General features: G+C 48.1%; 1 protein-coding gene and 1 long non-coding RNA gene across 30 annotated transcripts in view; one reads left to right on the top strand and one right to left on the bottom strand.

Annotated features, from left to right (window-relative positions):
- WDR27 (WD repeat domain 27) overlaps positions 1-19,662 on the top strand; it is a 144,624-nt gene that overhangs the window by 74,417 nt on the left and 50,545 nt on the right. For 5 of the 29 annotated variants that reach the window (XM_081529660.1, XM_081529665.1, XM_081529680.1 and 2 more), the window contains one exon: positions 18,343-18,570. The exons of 22 other annotated variants lie outside the window; for them this stretch is intronic. In XM_081529660.1, the coding sequence (XP_081385786.1) occupies positions 18,343-18,396 (54 nt within the window). In that variant the 3' untranslated portion in view covers positions 18,397-18,570. Of the gene's footprint in view, positions 1-16,578; positions 18,571-19,662 lie in introns of those variants that run through there. 2 more of the 29 variants (XM_081529670.1, XM_081529669.1) reach the window with 1 other exon arrangement.
- Positions 1,585-16,951, bottom strand: LOC145521282 (uncharacterized). The gene is made up of 2 exons (XR_014065290.1): positions 16,767-16,951; positions 1,585-2,780 (listed from the first exon to the last, which is right to left on the bottom strand). It is a non-coding gene; the product is annotated as an uncharacterized LOC145521282 (long non-coding RNA).

The following is a 19,662-nucleotide window of genomic DNA, read 5'->3' as shown; positions in this document are numbered from 1 at the left end:
AATAGGTTGGATGAAAATTTACAAATGAAAATGAGCCACAGGTCATTTTCTTCTGCACGAAATCGCCGTGGTGCATCGAGGCCCCCGTTGCCGTGGTGTCCAGCACCAACCTCCGTTTGCATCGCTGGTCGTTCCGCGTCAGTGTCTGCTCTGAGGGACTGAGATTCACCGTGTCTGCGCCGGTGGAAGAGGCTGCAGCGTGACGGAGCCTCTGCTCCCCAGCGGGCGCTGGGAAGAGGCTTTACTGCATGAGCATCCGCGGGCCTGGGCAGGGGCGTCTTGCCTGCCTCCAGCCTGGACTTACACCCAAGTCACGGGGCCACGGGCTTCCCTGGTAGCTCAGTTGGTAAAGAATCCACCTGCAATGCAGGAGGCCCTGGTTCGATTCCTGGGTCGGGAAGATCCCACTGGAGAAGGAATAGGCTACCCACTCCAGTATTCTTGGGCTTCCCTTGTGGATCAGATGGTAAAGAATCCTCCTGCAATGGGGAGGACCTGGGTTCAATCCCTGGGTTGGGAAGATCCCCTGGAGGAGGGCATGGCAACCCACTCCAGTATTCTTGCCTGGAGAATCCCCTTGGACAAAAGCCCGGTGGGCTGCAGGCCATGGGGTCGCAAAGAGTGGGACACGGCTGACTAAGCACAGTGCGGGGCCGTGTCCCACACAGACGTGTTCGCGTGTGCGGGACCTGACATGAAATGACTGTGTTTCCTCTCAGCTTCACTTTTTGAGAAGGCTCGACATCCTAAATGAAGCAGCAAAGCATAAATATTGAACAGCACAGTTCATTCCCCGTCAGCTACCGCAGGTCATCAGGAATCACAAGGAATCCTGAAATCATCCCGCCCTGTTTCTCCTCAGGAACGTGCACTACTGAGAAGTCCAGTCCTCACCGTCTCTCAGCCATCTTGACCTTGTTTTCCTGGAAAAGAGAAAGCAGTCTTTTCTGGTCCTCTATTCGCTCTTCGGCATCGTGAGGATGGGTTTTCCATGGCCTCAGGCCCACCGGTTTCAGCAGGTTGGGTGCATTTGCGCTTTCGGTCTGTGCAGGGCGGTCTTGTTCTCTGCGCACCGCTTGCCCTCCCCGTAATTTGTATGTTGGCGTCTCCTGGATCAGCTGGGGCCATTGCTTGTCTTGTCTTTTCCAAGCTACCCGTTTACTGATGGAGTTGCAGCCTCAAATTGACGTAGGAGGCGAGGTCCTGGTCGGGAGACGGCCCTGAGGATCCGGGCAGCCGCCCCATGTCCTGCATTTCCAAGCTACCCGTTTACTGATGGAGTTGCAGCCTCAAATTGACGTAGGAGGCGAGGTCCTGGTCGGGAGACGGCCCTGAGGATCCGGGCAGCCGCCCCATGTCCTGCATTTCCCAGCTGGGGCGGCTGTGCGGCTCTCAGAGCCGGGGGCTGCCCGGGACTTCCCCCTGCCCTGTACAATCGCGTTGTTTCAGAGGGTGGTGCGTGTTTACGCCAGCATTTGTTTCTCAATCTATGTCCTTTAGTCTTGCGGTTACAGGAAAATATCTTCCAGATTTTTGCAGTCGAATGTCTGTGGCTGGTCCTTGTTTGTAATGTTATAATTTTCATTTTTGGTTGGAGAGTGTTGTGGGGGCCGTTTGGGGTTCTGAGCTGATTCCATTTTATTCCATTTTTATTTCTCTGCTGACTTCCAGAAGTTGCCATAGAAGTAAAACTGTATGTTTAGAGAGAGCTTAAGAACAGCTCTTGTGATAATTAATTTTATGTCATCGTGACTGGTGAGGGAGGCCAGACGCCTGGTGAAGCACTGTTTCTGTGCATGTCTGGGAGGGTCTCCAAGGAGAGGGGCATCTGCGCTGGTGAACCGGGGAAGGACTGCCCTCCCGCCGTGGGGGCCTCACCCCATGCCGAGGGCCTGGAGCCCGCACGCGGTGGAAGGAAGGGAGAATTCCTCCCCCGACCTGAGCGGGGCGTCCGCCTTCCCCTGCCTCGGCCATCAGCCCCATGGCCCTCAGGCTGCACTGAGTGGCCCCTCCAGCCATCCTGGGTCTCTCAGCCTCCATCTCCAAGTGGGCCACCTCCTGGAATAAATCTCATTATAATGTGTCCTTATCTGTCCTGCTGGTGCTGTTTCTCTGGAGAACCTGACACATCTTCTTATTCCTAATTGTTACTCTGAAGTTCATATGCTCTTCGTACCGGGATACAAACCTGCCCTGTCCTCGCACAGAGACTGTCTTGTCAGGGTGCGCAGGGCTCCTGCACCTGGACTTCTAGTTTCTGTAGGAAGATGCATTTGAATGGTTCCTCAGGTCACTGTCCCAAAACGTGCACAACTGTTCACTCACAGCCAGACTCTCATCCATGGTCCCTTCCCACTGATGCTGAGACCTCCCAGCAGTGCCGACATTTCCAGATGCCCCTGGGCTGCAGAGCTGCTACCGGATCAGAGCCGCCCCCGGATCAGAGCCCGCACGTGTGAACCCCTGTCCCAGCCACTCCCTGGTTCCCCTGGCTCCTGCTCTGTCTGAGGGCTGGGATGGAGTCCAGCAATTGCCTCATATCCATGCTGACTGCCTCCCCTCCGCCTGGGCCACTGTGGGCCTTTTTTAAAGATTTGCAGTAAACCCAAGCATATTCAATATTATTTTGTCATTGGAGCCCCCAGTTTTGAATGTCCACACTGCGTTAATGCACAGACTGTGGCTGAGATGTTTGTCCTGAGCTTTCCAAACTGAAATCTGATGATCTTTTCTTAGAAAAGCATTTCTCCGGTTTCATTTTGCTTCTTAGATGCCACTCTCTAAAGAGGAAAGAGGCAGGAGGAAGGTGTTAGGACAAGGACCAGCTGGTAAATCTTGTAACAGTGATATTTATCAACTACTTTTTAAAAAATTATTGAAGTATAGTTGATTTGGGACTTCTCTGGTAGCTCAGCTTGTAAAGAATCCGCCTGCAATGCAGGAGACCCTGGTTTGATTTCTGGGTCAAGAAGATCCCCTAGAGAAATAGATAGGCTACCCGCTCCAGTATTCTTGGGCTTCCCTTGTGGCTCAGATGGTAAAGAATCCTCCTGCAATGGGGAGGACCTGGGTTCAATCCCTGGGTTGGAAAGATCCCCCTGGAGGAGGGCGTGGCAAGCCACTCCAGTATTCTTGCCTGGAGAATCCCCATGGACAGAGGTGCCTGGCGGGCTACAGTCCGTGAGGTCACAAACAGTCAGACACGACTGAGAGACTGAACTGAACTGAGAGTGTAGCACGCCAGGCCTCCCTGTCCTTCACCATCTCCCGGAGCTTTCTCAGACTCATGTCCATGGAGTCGGTGATGCCGTCCAACCATCTCATCCTCTGTCATCACCTTCTCCTCCCATCTTCAATCTTTCCCAAGATCAGGGTCTTTTCCAATGAGTCAGCTCTTTGCATCAGGTGGCCAAAGTACTGGAGCTTCAGCTTCAGAATTATTCCTTCCAATGAATATTCAGGACTGATTTCCTTTAGGATTGACTGGTTTCATCTCCTTGCAGTCCAAGGGACTCTCAAGAGTCTTCTCCAGCACCACAGTTCAAAAGCATCAATTATTTGGTGCTCAGTCTTCTTTATGGTCCAACTCTCACATCTGTACATGCCTACTGGAAAAACCATAGCTTTGACCATATGGATCTTTGCCTGCAAAGTAATGTCTGTGCTTTTTAATATGCTGTCTAGGTTTGTCATAGCTTTTCTTCCAAGGAGCAAGCATCTTTTAATTTCATGGCTTCAGTCACTGTCTGCAATAATTTTGGAGCCCAGGAAAATAAAATCTGTCAGTAGAAAATAACCCTAGAAAATAAAATCTGTTGCCACTTTTCCCCCATCTGTATGTCATGAAGTGATGGGACTGGATGCCATGGTCTTAATTGATCTTAGTTTTTTGAATGTTGAGTTTCAAGCCAGCTTTGAACTCACCTCTTTCACCCTAATCAATAGGCTGTTTAACTCCTCTTCGCTTCAGTCATACAGATGTATGTTTTCATTCTTTTTCAGTCTTCTCCCATATGGGTGAGCGTAACGTGCTGAGCAGAGCGCCCGTGCTGCACAGCAGGTCCTTGTTGGTTGCCTGTCTTACACGGGGTTGTGTGTGTGTTTGTTAATCCCGAGCTCCTGATTTACCCTCCGGCCTCAACTGCTTGTTAAGTGCCAGGCTCTGTGCTGGGCACTTGGTTGGCTCCAGGGGGGATCTAAAGTCCCAGGACAGTGAGTGGTGAGAGTGTGGTGTTCCTGTTTTTCCTCTGTGAGGACCTTGGGCTCAGATGTTGCGTGCCTTGTGTGATAATCGCGGTACAGTACAGACATGTGACGTAAACTCGGCTGGGCTGGGGCTTGCCATTGAGGCCTCATCAGAGCGTGCTCGCTCTCTGCGCGTGTGTACCTGTCTCGTCGTCAGAGCGGGGAGGGGGCCCCCAGGCGGAGCTCCATCCCCAGGACGTGACAAGTCTGTGGTAGGCACGTGAGGTTACCCTCCTGGCGGTTCAAACGTCACAGCGGCCTCGGTGAAAAGTCATCAGTGGTCAACGTCAAAACAGTTGTGTGTTTTTCTTCGAACGCAGCAGCATGTTTTGAGGGCAAGAACACCGTGAGGGTCTGGTCTGGGTCCGCGCGGACAGACACTGGCTCCCCGTGGCTTTGGTGGGTGCCAGGGCCGCCAGCCTGTGGGTGACTTGACCCCAGTCCTCCTTTGGGGCCCCCATGCTGGAGAAAATGGTTGAGGGCCTCACCGCTGTCTCCTGGAATTAACCCGAGGATTTCCAGAAATCAAGAACAGGGCTTTGGTAAGTGGTGCTATTGTGTGTTCACCACAAATGCTTCTTTCTTTGTTACGTAGCAGACCAAGGGCTTCCTTCTGATACATAGTCGCTCATAGACAAAACCTGAGCCGTTGCAGAAACTTGATAATGAAAAGGAAGAGTTGGACTTACAAAGTCAGCTACTGAGAAGCTGGTGCCGGGTGTACCAAACCCCTTTCTTTCAGTTCAGTTCAGTTCAGTTGCTCAGTCGTGTCCGACTCTTTGCGACCCCATGAACCACAGCATGCCAGGCCTCTCTGTCCATCACCAACTCCCAGAGTCTACCCAAACCCATGTCCATCGAGTCGGTGATGCCATCCAACCATCTCATCCTCTGTTGTCCCCTTCTCCACCCGCCCCCAATCCTACCCAGCATTAGGGTCTTTTCAAATGAGTCAACCCTTCGCATGAGGTGGCCAAAGTATTGGAGCTTCAGCTTCAACATGAGACCTTCCAATGAACACCCAGGATTGATCTCTTTTAGGATGGATTGATTGGATCTCCCTGCAGTCCAAGGGACTCTCAAGAGTCTTCTCCAACACCACAGTTCAAAAGCATCAATTCTTTGGCACTCAGCTTTCTTCACCGTCCAACTCTCACATCCATACATGACTACTGGAAAAACCATAGCCTTGACTAGACGGACTTTTGTTGGCAAAGTAATGTCTCTGCTTTTAAATATGCTATCTAGGTTGGCATAACCTTCCTTCCAAGGAGTAAGCGTCTTTTAATTTCATGGCTGCAGTCACCATCAGCAGTGATTCTGGAGTCCAAAAAAAATAAAGTCTGACACTGTTTCCACTGTTTCCCCATCTATTTCCCATGAAGTGATGGGACCAGATGCCATGATCTTAGTTTTCTGAATGTTGAGCTTTAAGCCAACTTTTTCACTCTCCTCTTTCACCTTCATCAAGAGGCTCTTCAGTTCTTCTTCACTTTCTGCCCTAAGGGTGGTGTCATCTGCATATCTGAGGTTATTGATATTTCTCCCGGCAATCTTGATTCCAGCTTGTGTTTCTTCCAGCCCAGCGTTTCTCATGATGTACTCTGCAAAGAAGTTAAATAAGCAGGGTGACAATATACAGCCTTGACGTACTCCTTTTCCTATTCGGAACCAGTCTGTTGTTCCATGTCCAGTTCTCACTGTTGCTTCCTGACCTGCATACAGGTTTCTCAAGAGACAGGTCAGATGGTCTGGTATTCCCATCTCTTTCAGAATTTTCCACAGTTTATTGTGATCCACACAGTCAAAGGCTTTGGCATAGTCAATAAAGCAGAAGTAGATGTTTTTCTGGAACTCTCTTGCTTTTTTGATGATCCAGCGGATATTGGCAATTTGATCTCTGGTTCCTCTGCCTTTTCTAAAACCAGCTTGAACATCTGGAAGTTCACAGTTCACGTATTGCTGAAGCCTGGCTTGGAGAATTTTGAGCATTACTTTACTAGCATGTGAGATGAGTGCAATTGTGCGGTAGTTTGAGCATTCTTTGGCATTGCCTTTCTTTGGGATTGGAATGAAAACTGACGTTTTCCAGTCCTGTGGCCACTGCTGAGTTTTCCGAATTTGCTGGCATATCGAGTGCAGCACTTTCACAGCATCACCTTTGAGGATTTGAAATAGCTCAACTGGAATTCCATCACCTCCACTAGCTTTGTTCGTAGTGATGCTTTCTAAGGCCCACTTGACTTCATATTCCAGGATATCTGGCTCTAGGTGAGTGATCACACCATCGTGATTATCTGGGTTGTGAAGATCTTTTTTGTACAGTTCTTCTGTGTATTCTTGCCACCTCTTCTTAATATCTTCTGCTTCTGTTAGGTCCATACCATTTCTGTCCTTTATCGAGCCTATCTTTGCATGAAATGTTCCTTTGGTATCTCTAATTTTCTTGAAGAGATCTCTAGTCTTTCCCAATCTGTTGTTTTCCTCTATTTCTTTGCGCTGATCGCTGAGGAAGGCTTTCTTATTTTTCCTTGCTATTCTTTGGAACTCTGCATTCAGATGGGAATATCTTTCCTTCTCTCCTTTGCTTTTCGCTTCTCTTCTCTTCCCAGCTATCTGTAAGGCCTCCTCAGACAGCTTTTTGCTTTTTTGCATTTCTTTTCCATGGGGATTGTCTTGATCTCTGTCTCCTGTACAATGTCACAAACCTCTGTCCATAGCTCATCAGGCACTCTGTCTATCAGATCTAGTCCCTTAAATCTATTTGTCACTTCCACTGTATACTCATAAGGGATTTGATTTAGGTCATACCTGAATGGTCTAGTGGTTTTCCCTACTTTCTTCAATTTAAGTCTGAATTTGGCAATAAGGAGTTCATGATCTGAGCCACAGTCAGCTCCTGTTCTTGTTTTTGCTGACTGTACAGAGCTTCTCCATCTTTGGCTGCAAAGAATATAATCAATCTGATTTCGGTGTTGACCATCTGGTGATGTCCACGTGTAGAGTCTTCTCTTGTGTTGTTGGAATAGAGTGTTTGCTATTACCAGTGCGTTCTCGTGGCAAAACTCTATTAGCCTTTTCCCTGCTTCATTCTGTACTCCAAGGCCAAACTTGCCTGTTACGCCAGGTGTTTCTTGACTTCCTACTTTTGCATTCCAGTCCCCTATAATGAAAAGAACGTCTTTTTTGGGTGTTAGTTCTAGAAGATCTTGTAGGTCTTCATAGAACCGTTCAACTTCAGCTTCTTCGGCGTTACTGCTCAGGGCATAGACTTGGATTACCGTGATATTGAATGGTTTGCCTTTTAAACGAACAGAGATCATTCTATCGTTTTTGAGATTGCATCCAAGTACTGCATTTTGGACTCTTTTGTTGACCATGATGGCTACTCCATTTCTTCTAAGGGATTCTTGCCCACAGTAGTAGATATAATGGTCATCTGAGTTAAATTCACCCATTCCAGTCCATCTTAGTTCACTGATTCCTAGCATGTCAACGTTCACTCTTGCCATCTCCTGTTTGACCACTTCCAATTTGCCTTGATTCACGGACCTAACATTCCAGGTTCCTATGCAATATTGCTCTTTACAGCATCGGACTTTGCGTCTATCACCAGTCACATCCACAGTTGGTTGTAGTTTTTGCTTTGGCTCCATCCCATCATTCTTTCTGGAGTTATTTCTCCACTGATCTCCATTAGCATATTGGGCACCTACTGACCTGGGGAGTTCATCTTTCAGTGTCCTATCTTTTTGCCTTTTCATACTGTTCATGGGGTTCTCAAGGCATGAATACTGAAGTGGTTTGCCATGCCCTTCTCCAGTGGACCACATTCTGTCAGACCTCTCCACCATGACCCATCCGTCTTGGGTGGCCCCACACGGCATGTCTTAGTTTCATTGAGATAGACAAGGCTGTGGTCCATGTGATCAGATTAGCTAGTTTTCTGTAATTTTAGTTTCAGTGTGTCTGCCCTCTGATGCCCTCTCGCAACACTTACCGTCTTACTTGGATTTCTCTTACCTTGGTCCTTGGGTAATTCCTCTCACCGCCGCCACCAGCCCCCAGCCCCCGGCCCTGCCTAGCCCCTGTCGGCCGCCGCCCCCGGCCCCCGGGCCCCGGCCGGCTCAGCTTTTCAGCAGCGGCCTGGTCCGTGTGCTCCCAGCCCCGCTGGCGTCTGCGTGGTGGGCAGGTCCGCATCCAAGGCAGGAGCGGTAAGGGAGGAAGGCAACGCCCACATACATCACGGGTGCTTGACATCTGGAGGAGGTGTTCTTGGTAGGTGGGACTTCATGATCCTCTTAAAATATCAACCAAGTCATAGATCAGGGCAGGCAGCATTCTGTCTTACCTGGAATGCTGCTGCTGCTGCTGCTAAGTCGCTTCAGTCATGTCCGACTCTGTGCGACCCCATGGACGGCAGCTCACCGGGCTCCGCCGTCCCTAGGATTCTCCAGGCAAGAATACTGGAGTGGGTTGCCATTTCCTTCTCCAGTGCATGAAAGGGAAAAGTGAAAGTGAAGTTGCTGAGTCGTGTCCGACTCGTAGCGACCCCACGGACTGTAGCCTACCAGGCTCCTCCATCCATGGGATTTTCTAGGCAAGAGTACTGGAGTGGGGTGCCATTGCCTTTTCCGTTACCTGGGATAGAGAGTCAATTTCCCAGGGTATTTCTAATTTTGAATATTGTGGGGAATCAGTATTAACATTCAGTCTTCTGACTATTGGTTTAGGATAAAATTTCATCTTCGTTTAAAATTTTACCAAAGAAAGTTAGGCTCTGCATTTAGCAATTGGCCTGAAAGTCCAAGCAAAGATGCATAAAATGGAACTAATATCACGTCCTGCGTTCCACTGTCAGTTCTCAGCTGCCCACGGGCAAAGTACGTCAGTGCAAATGTAGCCATTTAAGTAACGTGAGGATCCGTCTCCCAGTTCTCAGTCTTCTGAATCCTCAGAGGGTGCAGTGAGCCCGGCTGACACGTTGGCTGTAATTTTTCTAACTGTAGTGACTCTCTAGGATCATCATGCCTTCTGGCGAAGCAGTGTCCCAGAGAATGGCTCTCTTTCTGTGTGTAGTTTTTCTGAGTGTGGATTTTGACAGCCTGCGGTTCCTTCCTGTGTCTGACTTTAGTCAGGAAGCACCCAGACCTGCCAGGTCGAGGTGGGAGTGGAGACTGCTGTGACCCGAGAGGCTCTGAGCTCCTCCGCGGGCGTGGACAGCAGTGGACAGTGCACGTCCTCCAGCCTGTCGGGCACCGGGGGTCCACAGCCGCAGCTCTGCGCAGTGGCCTTGTGCTGCAGACTCAAACAACACCAGGTGGATCTGTTCATTTACTGGGACTGTTTCAAGAGCTCCCAGGATGGGGCAGTGCCCGAGCCAGGCCAGCATGCAGGCCGAGGCCAGGCGACAGCAGGCTGGGAGGCAGGGGCCAGAGAGCTTTCCAGAAGCTGGGAGAGTCTGGTCAGCGCCTTGCACCAGCCAGGTGGGTTCCAGCTGAGCCCCCGTGCTGCAGTCAGACGGAAGCGCAGGTGTCCGGCTGCCTGGACTGTGTCTGACAGCAGCGCCCTTGCCATGGACAGCGTGGCCCGAGCCAGCAGGGGGCTGCCACCTGCCATGTGGGTGTCGGGCACCTGCTGTGGAGCCCGCAGGTTTCACAGGATGGGGGGCGCGTCACCCACCAAGGCTGATGCAGTGAGGCTGGAAGGGCCTCCTGGGGCCGAAAGCACAGGCCTCACAAGGGACACTGCCCTCCAGTCGGAAAGGTTAACTCGGGTCGTGTAGATGCAGTTTGGGTGCCTGCCTGGCTCTTCTGAGAAGCCCCGGAAATGGTGACCCTTTCTTTTTAAAGCTCCCTGCAGCCCTCCTGCCATCAGGATCAGAAAGTCAAGCCAGTCTGTGAACTTGGGAAATAAGTTTCATTATTCTAATGGTTTGCATTTTAACTTTTAAAATAAGCAAAAGAATTCTATTTTGATTAGCATTAGACTTTAAAAAATTATGTTGGCAGAGAAAAGACTTTTGCTACCATGTCTGTTTGAACTGTTTCTCCTGTCTCTTTGTCTCTTGTGAGAAAACAGAGCCTCGCAGACTCCTTTTGCTCTTGATTACAACATTTAGAAAAAAATGAAGCTCAGCCCTGAGTAGGAAGCACCCTATGGTTGGAGATGACTGAGGCCTGCAGAGGCACGTGGTCAAGGCCAGTTCAGTCTGGTCCAGGGCCCCTGAGCCCGAGGCCGCGGGGCCGCTTTTCGCCAGAAACGCTCGCTCCTGTCAGGCCTGGACCACTGCGGCTGCTCGCGCGGGGTTTCACTGACACTTTTCAACTTTGTTCTTTTTTTGAAAATTGGCTCCTTTTCCTCTTAGAGTCAGTGATTCTCCACACTGGATGTTCGCAGGATTGCCAGAGCAATGAGCCGATTTAGTCAAAGTCTTGTCCGTGTCGTGGGGTTTTGAAGCTCCTGTATTAGGCTTAGGATTGTTATGTTGTTTCGATGATTAGATCCCTTTACTATTATGAAATGGTGTCTTTTTTCCTTATTTTCTTTGAAATATACTTGATATTAATATGGCTGCTCCAGCTTTTTGATTGGCATTACGATAGTATATCTTCATTTTTTTCTTCAACCTGTTTGGTCTTTATATTGAAAGTGTGTTTCTTATAAGTGGTATTCAGCTTTGTCTTACTCTTATCCAATCTGATGTTCTCTGTTGTTTAATTGGTATATTTAGACCACTTACATTTAATGTGATTATTGATATAATTATGTTTAAGACTCTCACTTTGTTTATTTGTTTTCCATTTGTCCATATGTTATTTTCTTTTCCTGTCTTCTTTTGGCTGAGTTGGATTTTTTTTGTACTTCTATTTTGTAACTTTTCTGGATTCTAGCTATAGCATGCTATTTTAGCAATTTGAAGTTGCTTTAAATTTTGAAGTGTATACTTTAACTTATGCCAGCATGCCTTCGGGTTATATTATCCCACTTTATCTATGAAAACTAAAAGTCTTAGTCGCTCAATCGTGTCTGACTCTTTGTGACTGCATGAACTGTAGTCCACCAGGCTCCTCTGTCCATTGGCTTCTCCAGGCAAGAATATTGGAGTAGGTTGACATTCCCTTTTCCAGGGGATCTTCCCAACCTAGGAATCGAACCTGAGTCTCATGCATTGCAGGCGAAATCTTTACTGTCTGAGCCACTAGGGAAGCCCTTTATCTACAGTAAAAACCTTGTAGATGGATGTAACTGCATCTCCATTTCTCCTCTCCAGGCCTTTAATCTCTGATAATGATGTGTTTCACTTTTCAATATGCTATAAATTCACATTACATTATTATCAGTTTTGTTTAAACATTATCTCTTAAGCAGATTTAAACAATAACAGCAAAATCTTATATATTTGCCATGTAGTTCTTCCCTGAACCTCTTGAGACTTGATTTTCTTATCTCTAAAATTGGGTTGTTGAATTATATAATCTCTCTGATTCTAGAACAGCTAAGAGGGTTGTTACAATGTTGAATTCTGTGTGCAGGAGTATGTGTGTATGGTATTTTAAAATATTATCTTTTTTTTTTTATTATTTTTTGCCATGTGGCATGTGAGATCTTGTTCCCTAACCAGAAATTGAACCCATGCCTCCTGCAGTGGAACTGTGGAGTCTTAGCCACTGGATCACCAGGGACTTCCCTGTGTGGGTTTTTTTTTTTATCTGTGTAGATATATGTTCTCTACTTTCTTTATATTATATCCACATATGATTATATGCATTATATGGGAAACTGGATAGGCCACTGAGGAGTATGGGGGCCTGTTGACCAAGGTCTGATACCCAGAGTGTGGCAGAGCCAGTACTGAGCCCGTCTTTGTCTGGATTCAAATCCAAGAGGCATCAAGTCTCATTTTTGATTCTGCCTCTGATGCCTCTTGAGTTTTCTGTCCAGCTGCTGCCGGCCTCCACGCGCTGTGTTAAAGGAATCCCATTCAGAGTCTCTCTTCCCGGCCACACGCCCGAGCCTGATTGTTTATTTGTAGCCAAAGACAAAAGGGTTTGAGTTCAATTTAGAAATTTTCTTTTACTCATTAGATATTAATATGTACTGTGTAATATCACTGTTCTAAGTGAGAAACCTGTATGCAGATCAGGAAGCAACAGTGAGAACTGGACATGGAACAACAGACTGGTTCCAGATAGGAAAAGGAGTACGTCAAGGCTGTATATTGTCACCCTGCTTATTTAACTTCTATGCAGAGTACATCATGAGAAACACTGGGCTGGAGGAAGCACAAGCTGGAATCAAGATTGCCGGGAGAAATATCAATAACCTCAGATATGCAGATGACACCACTCTTATGGCAGAAAGTGAAGAAAAGCTAAAGAGCCTCTTGATGAAAGTGAAAGAGGAGAGTGAAAAAGTTGGCTTAAAGCTCAACAGTCAGAAAACTAAGATTATAGCATCTGGTCCCATCACTTCATGGGAAATAGATGGGGAAACAGTGGAAACAGTGTCAGACTTTTATTTTTTTGGGCTCCAAAATCACTGCTGATGATGATTGCAGCCATGAAATTAAAAGACACTTACTCCTTGGAAGGAAGGTTATGACCAACCTAGATAACATATTGAAAAGCAGAGTCATTACTTTGCCAGCAAAGGTCCGTCTAGTCAAGGCTATGGTTTTTCCAGTAGTCATGTATGGATGTGAGAGTTGGATGGTGAAGAAAGCTGAGCGCCGAAGAATTGATGCTATTGAACTGTGGTGTTGGAGAAGACTCTCGAGAGTCCCTTGGACTGCAAGGAGATTCAACCAGTCCATCCTAAAGGAGATCAGTCCTGAGTGTTCATTGGAAGGTCTGATGTTGAAGCTGAAACTCCAATACTTTGGCCACCTCATGGGAAGAGTTGACTCAATGGAAAAGACTCTGATGCTGAGAAGGATTGGGGGCAGGAGGAGAAGGGGACGACAGAGGATGAGATGGCTGGATGGCATCACCAACTTGATGGACATGGGTTTGGGTAGACTCCAGGAGTTGGTGATGGACAGGGAGGCCTAGTATGCTGCAGTTCATGGGGTCGCAAAGAGTCGGACACGACTGAGTGACTGAACTGAACTGAACTGAAGTGATATTTATTAATAAACATTTATTTATTTGATTATCACATCCTGGAGAAGTGGGTACTTAATTATCCTCATATTACAGATGGGGAAACTGAGGCATGAAGAAGTTAGCATACTTGAACAAACCCATGTGGTTGGCGAGTAGTTATGCTAAGGTTTGTTTTCCATCGAGCTGACTTCAGGTCCCACCTTCTGGAGCGGTGTGCCCACACTACACAGCCAAAGAGCTGTGTAAGAACAGGAGAGGAGTCCTAAGTGCCCTGTGAGCCTGGGAAGGCTCCCAGGAGAAACGGGATCTGAAACACGCAGGACGAGAGGGGAGCCCGCCTCTTACTCACAGAGACCTGAGGACCAGCAGCATGTTCTCCATCTTAGGTTCTCTGACTAGAGATGAATTCTACATCAAGATTGCAAAAGAGCTGCTTGTTTCCATTCTATGGGAGGTAATATATATTCTGTGAATGTGGCATTAATGCTTTTTTTTTTAGACGTCAAGTGCTTTCAAACATGTGTTTTCAGATCCAGTGCTCTGGTTCTGAAGAGTATTTTATTCCCAGATACTTCCTGACTTTCTCATCATGCCCACATCATAAAAGTTAATTTCACTTCTAAAAAATCTACAGTATCTCCCTTTTGGAAAATGTTCTGCAGATCTTAGCAAAGTCAACAGCCAAACCATAAATTTAAATGTAGTGCAGACTTGAGGAGTAGGAAGCCTGCTACTGTCACGTTATTTATTTTAATATTCAAGCGATTTCCCATGATGGCCAGAAAAAGGACCACAAATTGATCTTTCACTGTAGTGTAGGCATAACCTGTCCAGATGATTATTTACGAAGATGAAACAAATAAGGTGTTGGCCTCAAGGTTCCTGACAGAATTTCTTCAACAGAAGAGGAAGGAAACTGAACCTCTGAAGCTGGGAGGAGCTATTGTTTGTGCTGGAAACCACCCGAGTGGGTGAGGCTGTAACAGAGAGAGGGCGTCGTGTTCCACAGCGCGAGACAGAGGATTTCCAGTTTGAACCGTTAGTAGCAGAATTTATTCCAGGGCTCAAGTTGCCAACGTTGGTCTACTGAAGTCTGTTTTGCTGTGGATTTATGGCTCTTGTGCCCTGGAGAGGTGCGGAATCTGTTTTAGCCGAGCAGCAGGAACTCGGGCTGGAGTACACCTCGCGTGCTGTGCGTGAAAGTCTACGAGGGCGTTTCTAAGAAAGCAGGGATATTTGCGTCCTGACCCACGTGTGCTGCCTCCATAGGTCCATCAAGAGGCTGGACGGCTGAGTTTCCCACTAGAACATCAGGGTGGGTGTCAGAGCCCGTTCTGGGGGCTTCTGTGATAAGTGACCTGGATGGCAGTACAGAGGCCGACTGCCACGTCGCTGTCCTCCTGGGGTACTGCCAGCGCTTAGGTTTCAACCCCTGACCTCCACCCACTTTTCTAGGAAGGCCCACACCCATCACTCTATAGCAAGAACCCACTGAACCTGAACCCAGGGCCAATGCTGAGCTCAATGGTCTAGATGCCCCCGGCTCCATCTGCAGCCTGGCCAGAGACAGCCCAGGCGTCGTTACCTGCACGAAATCAGTACTGTCCCAGGCCACTGTGGGACCCAGTGGGCAGACCTGGTTAAAAAAAGCAAAGAGAAAGTTCTAAACGCAGGTATGCTTCAGGATCACTGATTAGCAGACCCACCTCATGCGAAGGGTTGACTCGTTGGAAAAGATCCTAATGCTGGGTAGGATTGGGGGCAGGAGGAGAAGGGGACGACAGAGGATGAGATGGCTGGATGGCATCACTGACTCGATGGACATGGGTTTGGGTAAACTCCGGGAGTTGGTGATGGACAGAGAGGCCTGGCGTGCTGCGGTTCATGGGGTCACAAAGAGTCGGACACGACTGAGCGACTGAACTGAACTGTAAACAGAGTACTCCAGTGAGGAAGGCATTTTATATCCAGAAGCCATTGCGAGTTTGTAGGAAATGGCAAGTCGAGAGAAATGTTGGATTTAGACCAATTTCTGATGAAATGCAGGTCACACTTGCTAGTTTGAACCCAGAAAACACTAAATCACGTGAGGAAACATGATGGCATAATTTACCCAGTACTCAAAGTTTGAAGAAATCATGAAGTACTATAAAGTTAGGAGGGTTTTGGTAGATATTAAGGTTTCTGGGAGCACTGAAAAGACATCTTACACCGTAGTCTCCTGTCGATGGTTCTATGAACTTTTGCCATAAGTATTTTGCTCTTAGTGTTTCTGCTGCAAGCATTCTGAATACCTAATTGGCTATAAGGCAAATTTGCCATAAAGGATTAAAAAACCAAAAATTAAAACAGTTACATTTCAAAGTACATAGTGTGAAATGAATAACAAAAAAGAAAAAGTTTTTATTGTGAAATACAAAATATTTGAATAATTTAAAATGCATGTAGCGTCATGGCAATCATGTATAAATGACCGATTTTATTTTGTGGTTGCCTTCCACGTCTTTCCTTTGTAGTATTTTATACTTTTTTTTGCTTGTTGATTCATCTTCTCATTCAGCGTTGCACATTTTCTTTTTTTGCTCATGTTCTCTCTTTACTAAGAGAGGTATCGGTTTCCTAGTGCTGAGATGTTCTGTGTACCTGAGCCCTGCTGTGCGCTCCTGGTCCACTGTTGCTTGTCACACATCCCCGTGACGACTCTGCCCCTTCAGATCACCAGAGGATTTGCAAACCGATATATTGTCACTTTCTGGTAGACAATGCAGTGCGGCTTTGCACTCTCACTTCCGGTAATTTTACTCCCCTATTTTCTGCCCGGTTGATATGCATCGTTATCATCCACTGTCTTAAGGCTGCCCGTCTGCCTGTCACAGTGTAGACCGTTATGAGGGCTTTGGCTTGTGTCGCATGAAAACAAGGCAGCACGGTGAAGGGGAAACAGAACCAGGAAGTCAGCCAGACGGCCTCCAGCCCTTTGCTCTTTCCCGAGTAATTGGTTTAATGCCAACTAGTCACGCACTGAAAACGCTTGTGGCAAAGGTGCTTATGGCAAAAGTTCTCTACATGCCTGATAACATGTCTGAAATGTTTGACTGCTTGTGACTGCATTATAAAACTGAAGGCTCAATGTTATTCTAGAAAATACTCACTATAGTACTGTAATTGACCTTGTGTGACCTCATAGTCACCATTTTGCTTAACTGCTGTATAATTCTCTCTGTAGGATTTTGGTAAAAAAGCATAAATGAAACTGTAAATGTAAATCCTCAGCACAGCCTCCAGGATTTTGTCCCACAAGGTCTCAGCTGGCCCACTTCCCAGCTCTGCCGCCCCACACTGTTCACGGGGGTCCTGCGCCGGCCCCGCGCCCCTGCTGCCCTCGGTGTGGTCCTCAGGCAGACCCCCGCTCACCTTGGGCAGCCGACTCCAGTACTCGTGCCTGGGAAACCCCGTGGACAGAGAAGCCTGGTGGGCTACAGTCCATGGGGTCGAAGAGTGGGACATGAGGAGCGGCTGAGCACAGCGCTACAGTGAGCAGCGCGCGAGTGCCCATTCCTGAACGGCTGGTTCACGTGTCAGCTTCCCCGCTGGAGTCTGCGCGCCTCAGGAGGACGGTTTTGCTTCTTCACTTTCACTTTTATGCTTGACTGAGAGTCAGGCCGTCACCAGCAGAGCAAAGGCTCAGTGTCTCCTGGGGAGTGAATCGTGAGTTTGTGCGTGCGCATGTGTTGGGTGTGTTCATGTGTGTGTGTGCACACGAGCGTGTCACAATCCCATCACCACTGCTGACTACTGCGCTCGCTCGGCCCCGGGAGTCACAGTCTCCCCTGAGGGCATTTCCCTCCCATGGAGGCAGAAATCCACATATGAGACCCAGGGTCTAGGACACCCAGCTGTGCTCTGGTCTGCTCTGCAGGCATTTAAAGTGATGAATCAGCAGAAACACAGAGTGAGTTTATGTGTAAAATGTAGACTTTAGTGCAACCCCAGACCAGCTGAGAAAGAGGGCCCCTTCCACTGTTGCCTGTGAATCGATCGAAGGCCGCTGGTCCTGCTGCCCTGGGAGTGAGATGGCAAAGGGATGTACACGAACGTCTGTTTCGTGGCTTCAGAAGTTGGAGATCTGGGATCCTAAGGTGTTTACTTTTTCTAAGGACTCACTGCATTAGTGTTGTTCGGTCACCCCTGTGCTAGTTCAGGATTTAAGCCTGAGCTTTCCCAGGGATGACACCCACAGACAGGAGAAGGGTAAGCAGGGCTCCGATCTGGGCTGCTCAGAACCCGCCGCAGGCGCGGCTCTTCCCTGCAGCGCTGGAGCGGAGGGGGACCTTGGTTACTGGACCCCCGGCCTGCACAGCCATCAGGTTTTCCGTTGGGAGGCTGCGTGCCTCCGTGCCCAGCTGCCATGCCATCCTGCCAAGCCACTAAGTTCTTCCAGATCTCGAGGCCGAGGGGACTGTGGGCCTACAGTTAGCTTGGAAACGCAGTTCGGAATCAAGTTTCCACAGTTGCCTTAAATTGGAAGGCACGTCCCGTGCGGTTTGGTTCTTACTTGGCTGCTTCAGATGATTACGACTTGTTTGTTAGTCTGTTTGCTCGTGGTCCATTTTAGCAGAACTAGAATAGTGGCACTTGAGAGCTAGAAGTAACTTGAAAGATCAGAGACAACACTCATGATTTTACATTTTTGATAAAATGCACCCTGCCGCCATCTGGAGGAGTCGGGCCACAGAGCTCACATAAAGCAGCCTTGGTGTGGAACCCGGGCGGTAGCTCCTCCTGTCCTAACCCGGCCCTAGCGCGCAAGCAGGGACACCCCCTGGCTTGTGCTCCACGTTCATGGTAATAGCTCTAAGAGCTATTTCTTCTAGGAGGATTGACCTTGAGAATCATCCTTAGGCTTCCATAGCAAGTTATTGTGTTCACATCAAGTAGATATTTATTTAGCCTTCAAAGTCATCCTAAAAGGTGTCATCATTTCTTATAGAAAAACAGACAGACAAGGGAGGCTGAGATGGACCCAGGGTCACAGAGCTGCTGAGAGAGGGTTCTGAGGAGAAATCCCGCATCCACAACCAGAACCTGCCCACGATACTCGCGCTGATCCCTCTTTTCCTGACTTTCTGACTTATTGTTATATTTACTCATCCTTTTGTGACTATTCATTCCTAATGTTTTTAAATACTTGTGTTTTATTAAAACAGCGAGCGTTTTCTATTGACTGTAAGCTTCATTAGCACCAGTAAAGGGAGGGGTCTTCTGTGGCTCATCCCCAGCCCGAGATGTGTATGACTGTAACACCACGTGAGCTGGTGGATGTGATGTGTCTTCCAGAATGCACACCGCTATAGCCCAAGCTCATGCCGTAAGATTAATTCCTAATTTCTGTTCTAAGGTACATTATAAAGATTCAGTGAATATTTGGCACCAGCACTTCCTTCTGATAGTTGTACAAGAAAGAGAAGAAGGGCTTACTTGGTCTGCTGGAGACAGAACATTGTGGGTGGAGGAGGCAGGCATAGGAGGTGGAGGTGAGGTGGGGGGGCGCAGACCCACCAGGTACAGGAGATGAAGATGGGGTGGGGGGCGCAGACCCGCCAGGTGCAGGGGAGCAGGCACAGGAGGTGGGGTGAAGTCGGGGGCTCAGACGCATGTAGGCAGTGGAGGCAGGGTGCCTGCCATCTAACTGGCTAATGAAGGGGAGGATTAGAACCTTGTGAGGCCCTGTGGTTTAGACGTTTGCTCTCGTGGTTTATTCCCAGTGAAAGAGCCTCACGCAGCAAGGTGGGTCCTCACGCCCCTTCACAACAGTGTGAAGGGCCATGCTGGCCCAGGCGCGGCTGGGACTTCCTGTTTCCTCCACTGTTTTATTTTCCCTGGAATTGTCTAGTACGCGCTCTGTTTATCTCGTGCCCACATGAAAACATCGGAGACTGTGTGCAAACATGAAGGGACTTGTTGGCGTCCTGTTCTCCTCCAGTGGGGCAGAGGCCACTCGGCTTGGTGCTCTCCTGAAAGTTTACCTTTTGTAAACGTTTCACTGAGCACCTACACCAGTCGCTGACGTGACAGAGTCTCCTCCACTCGGTTTAGAAAGTTACGAAAAATATCTAAGAAAAGAGGGGACAGATGGGTGTAATACTGACTCCCTTTGCTGTACACCTGAAACCAACAGAACACCGTAAATAAGCTACACGCCAGTAAGTTAAATAAAACCTTTTAAACGAAGGGAAAAACCCTTTTATTCTCTGATTTGAGAAAACGCTCCTACTGTCGTCTCCTTTTTAAGATTTAGTGGAACTCAGTG

This window comes from Giraffa tippelskirchi, chromosome 9 (genome assembly GCF_054371585.1).
Source record: "Giraffa tippelskirchi isolate mGirTip1 chromosome 9, T2T-mGirTip1v1.2.pri, whole genome shotgun sequence".
In the NCBI taxonomy this organism is placed as follows: domain Eukaryota; kingdom Metazoa; phylum Chordata; class Mammalia; order Artiodactyla; family Giraffidae; genus Giraffa; species Giraffa tippelskirchi.
Note: the sequence above shows the minus strand (reverse complement) of the source record. Positions and strands in the feature narration are given on the sequence as shown.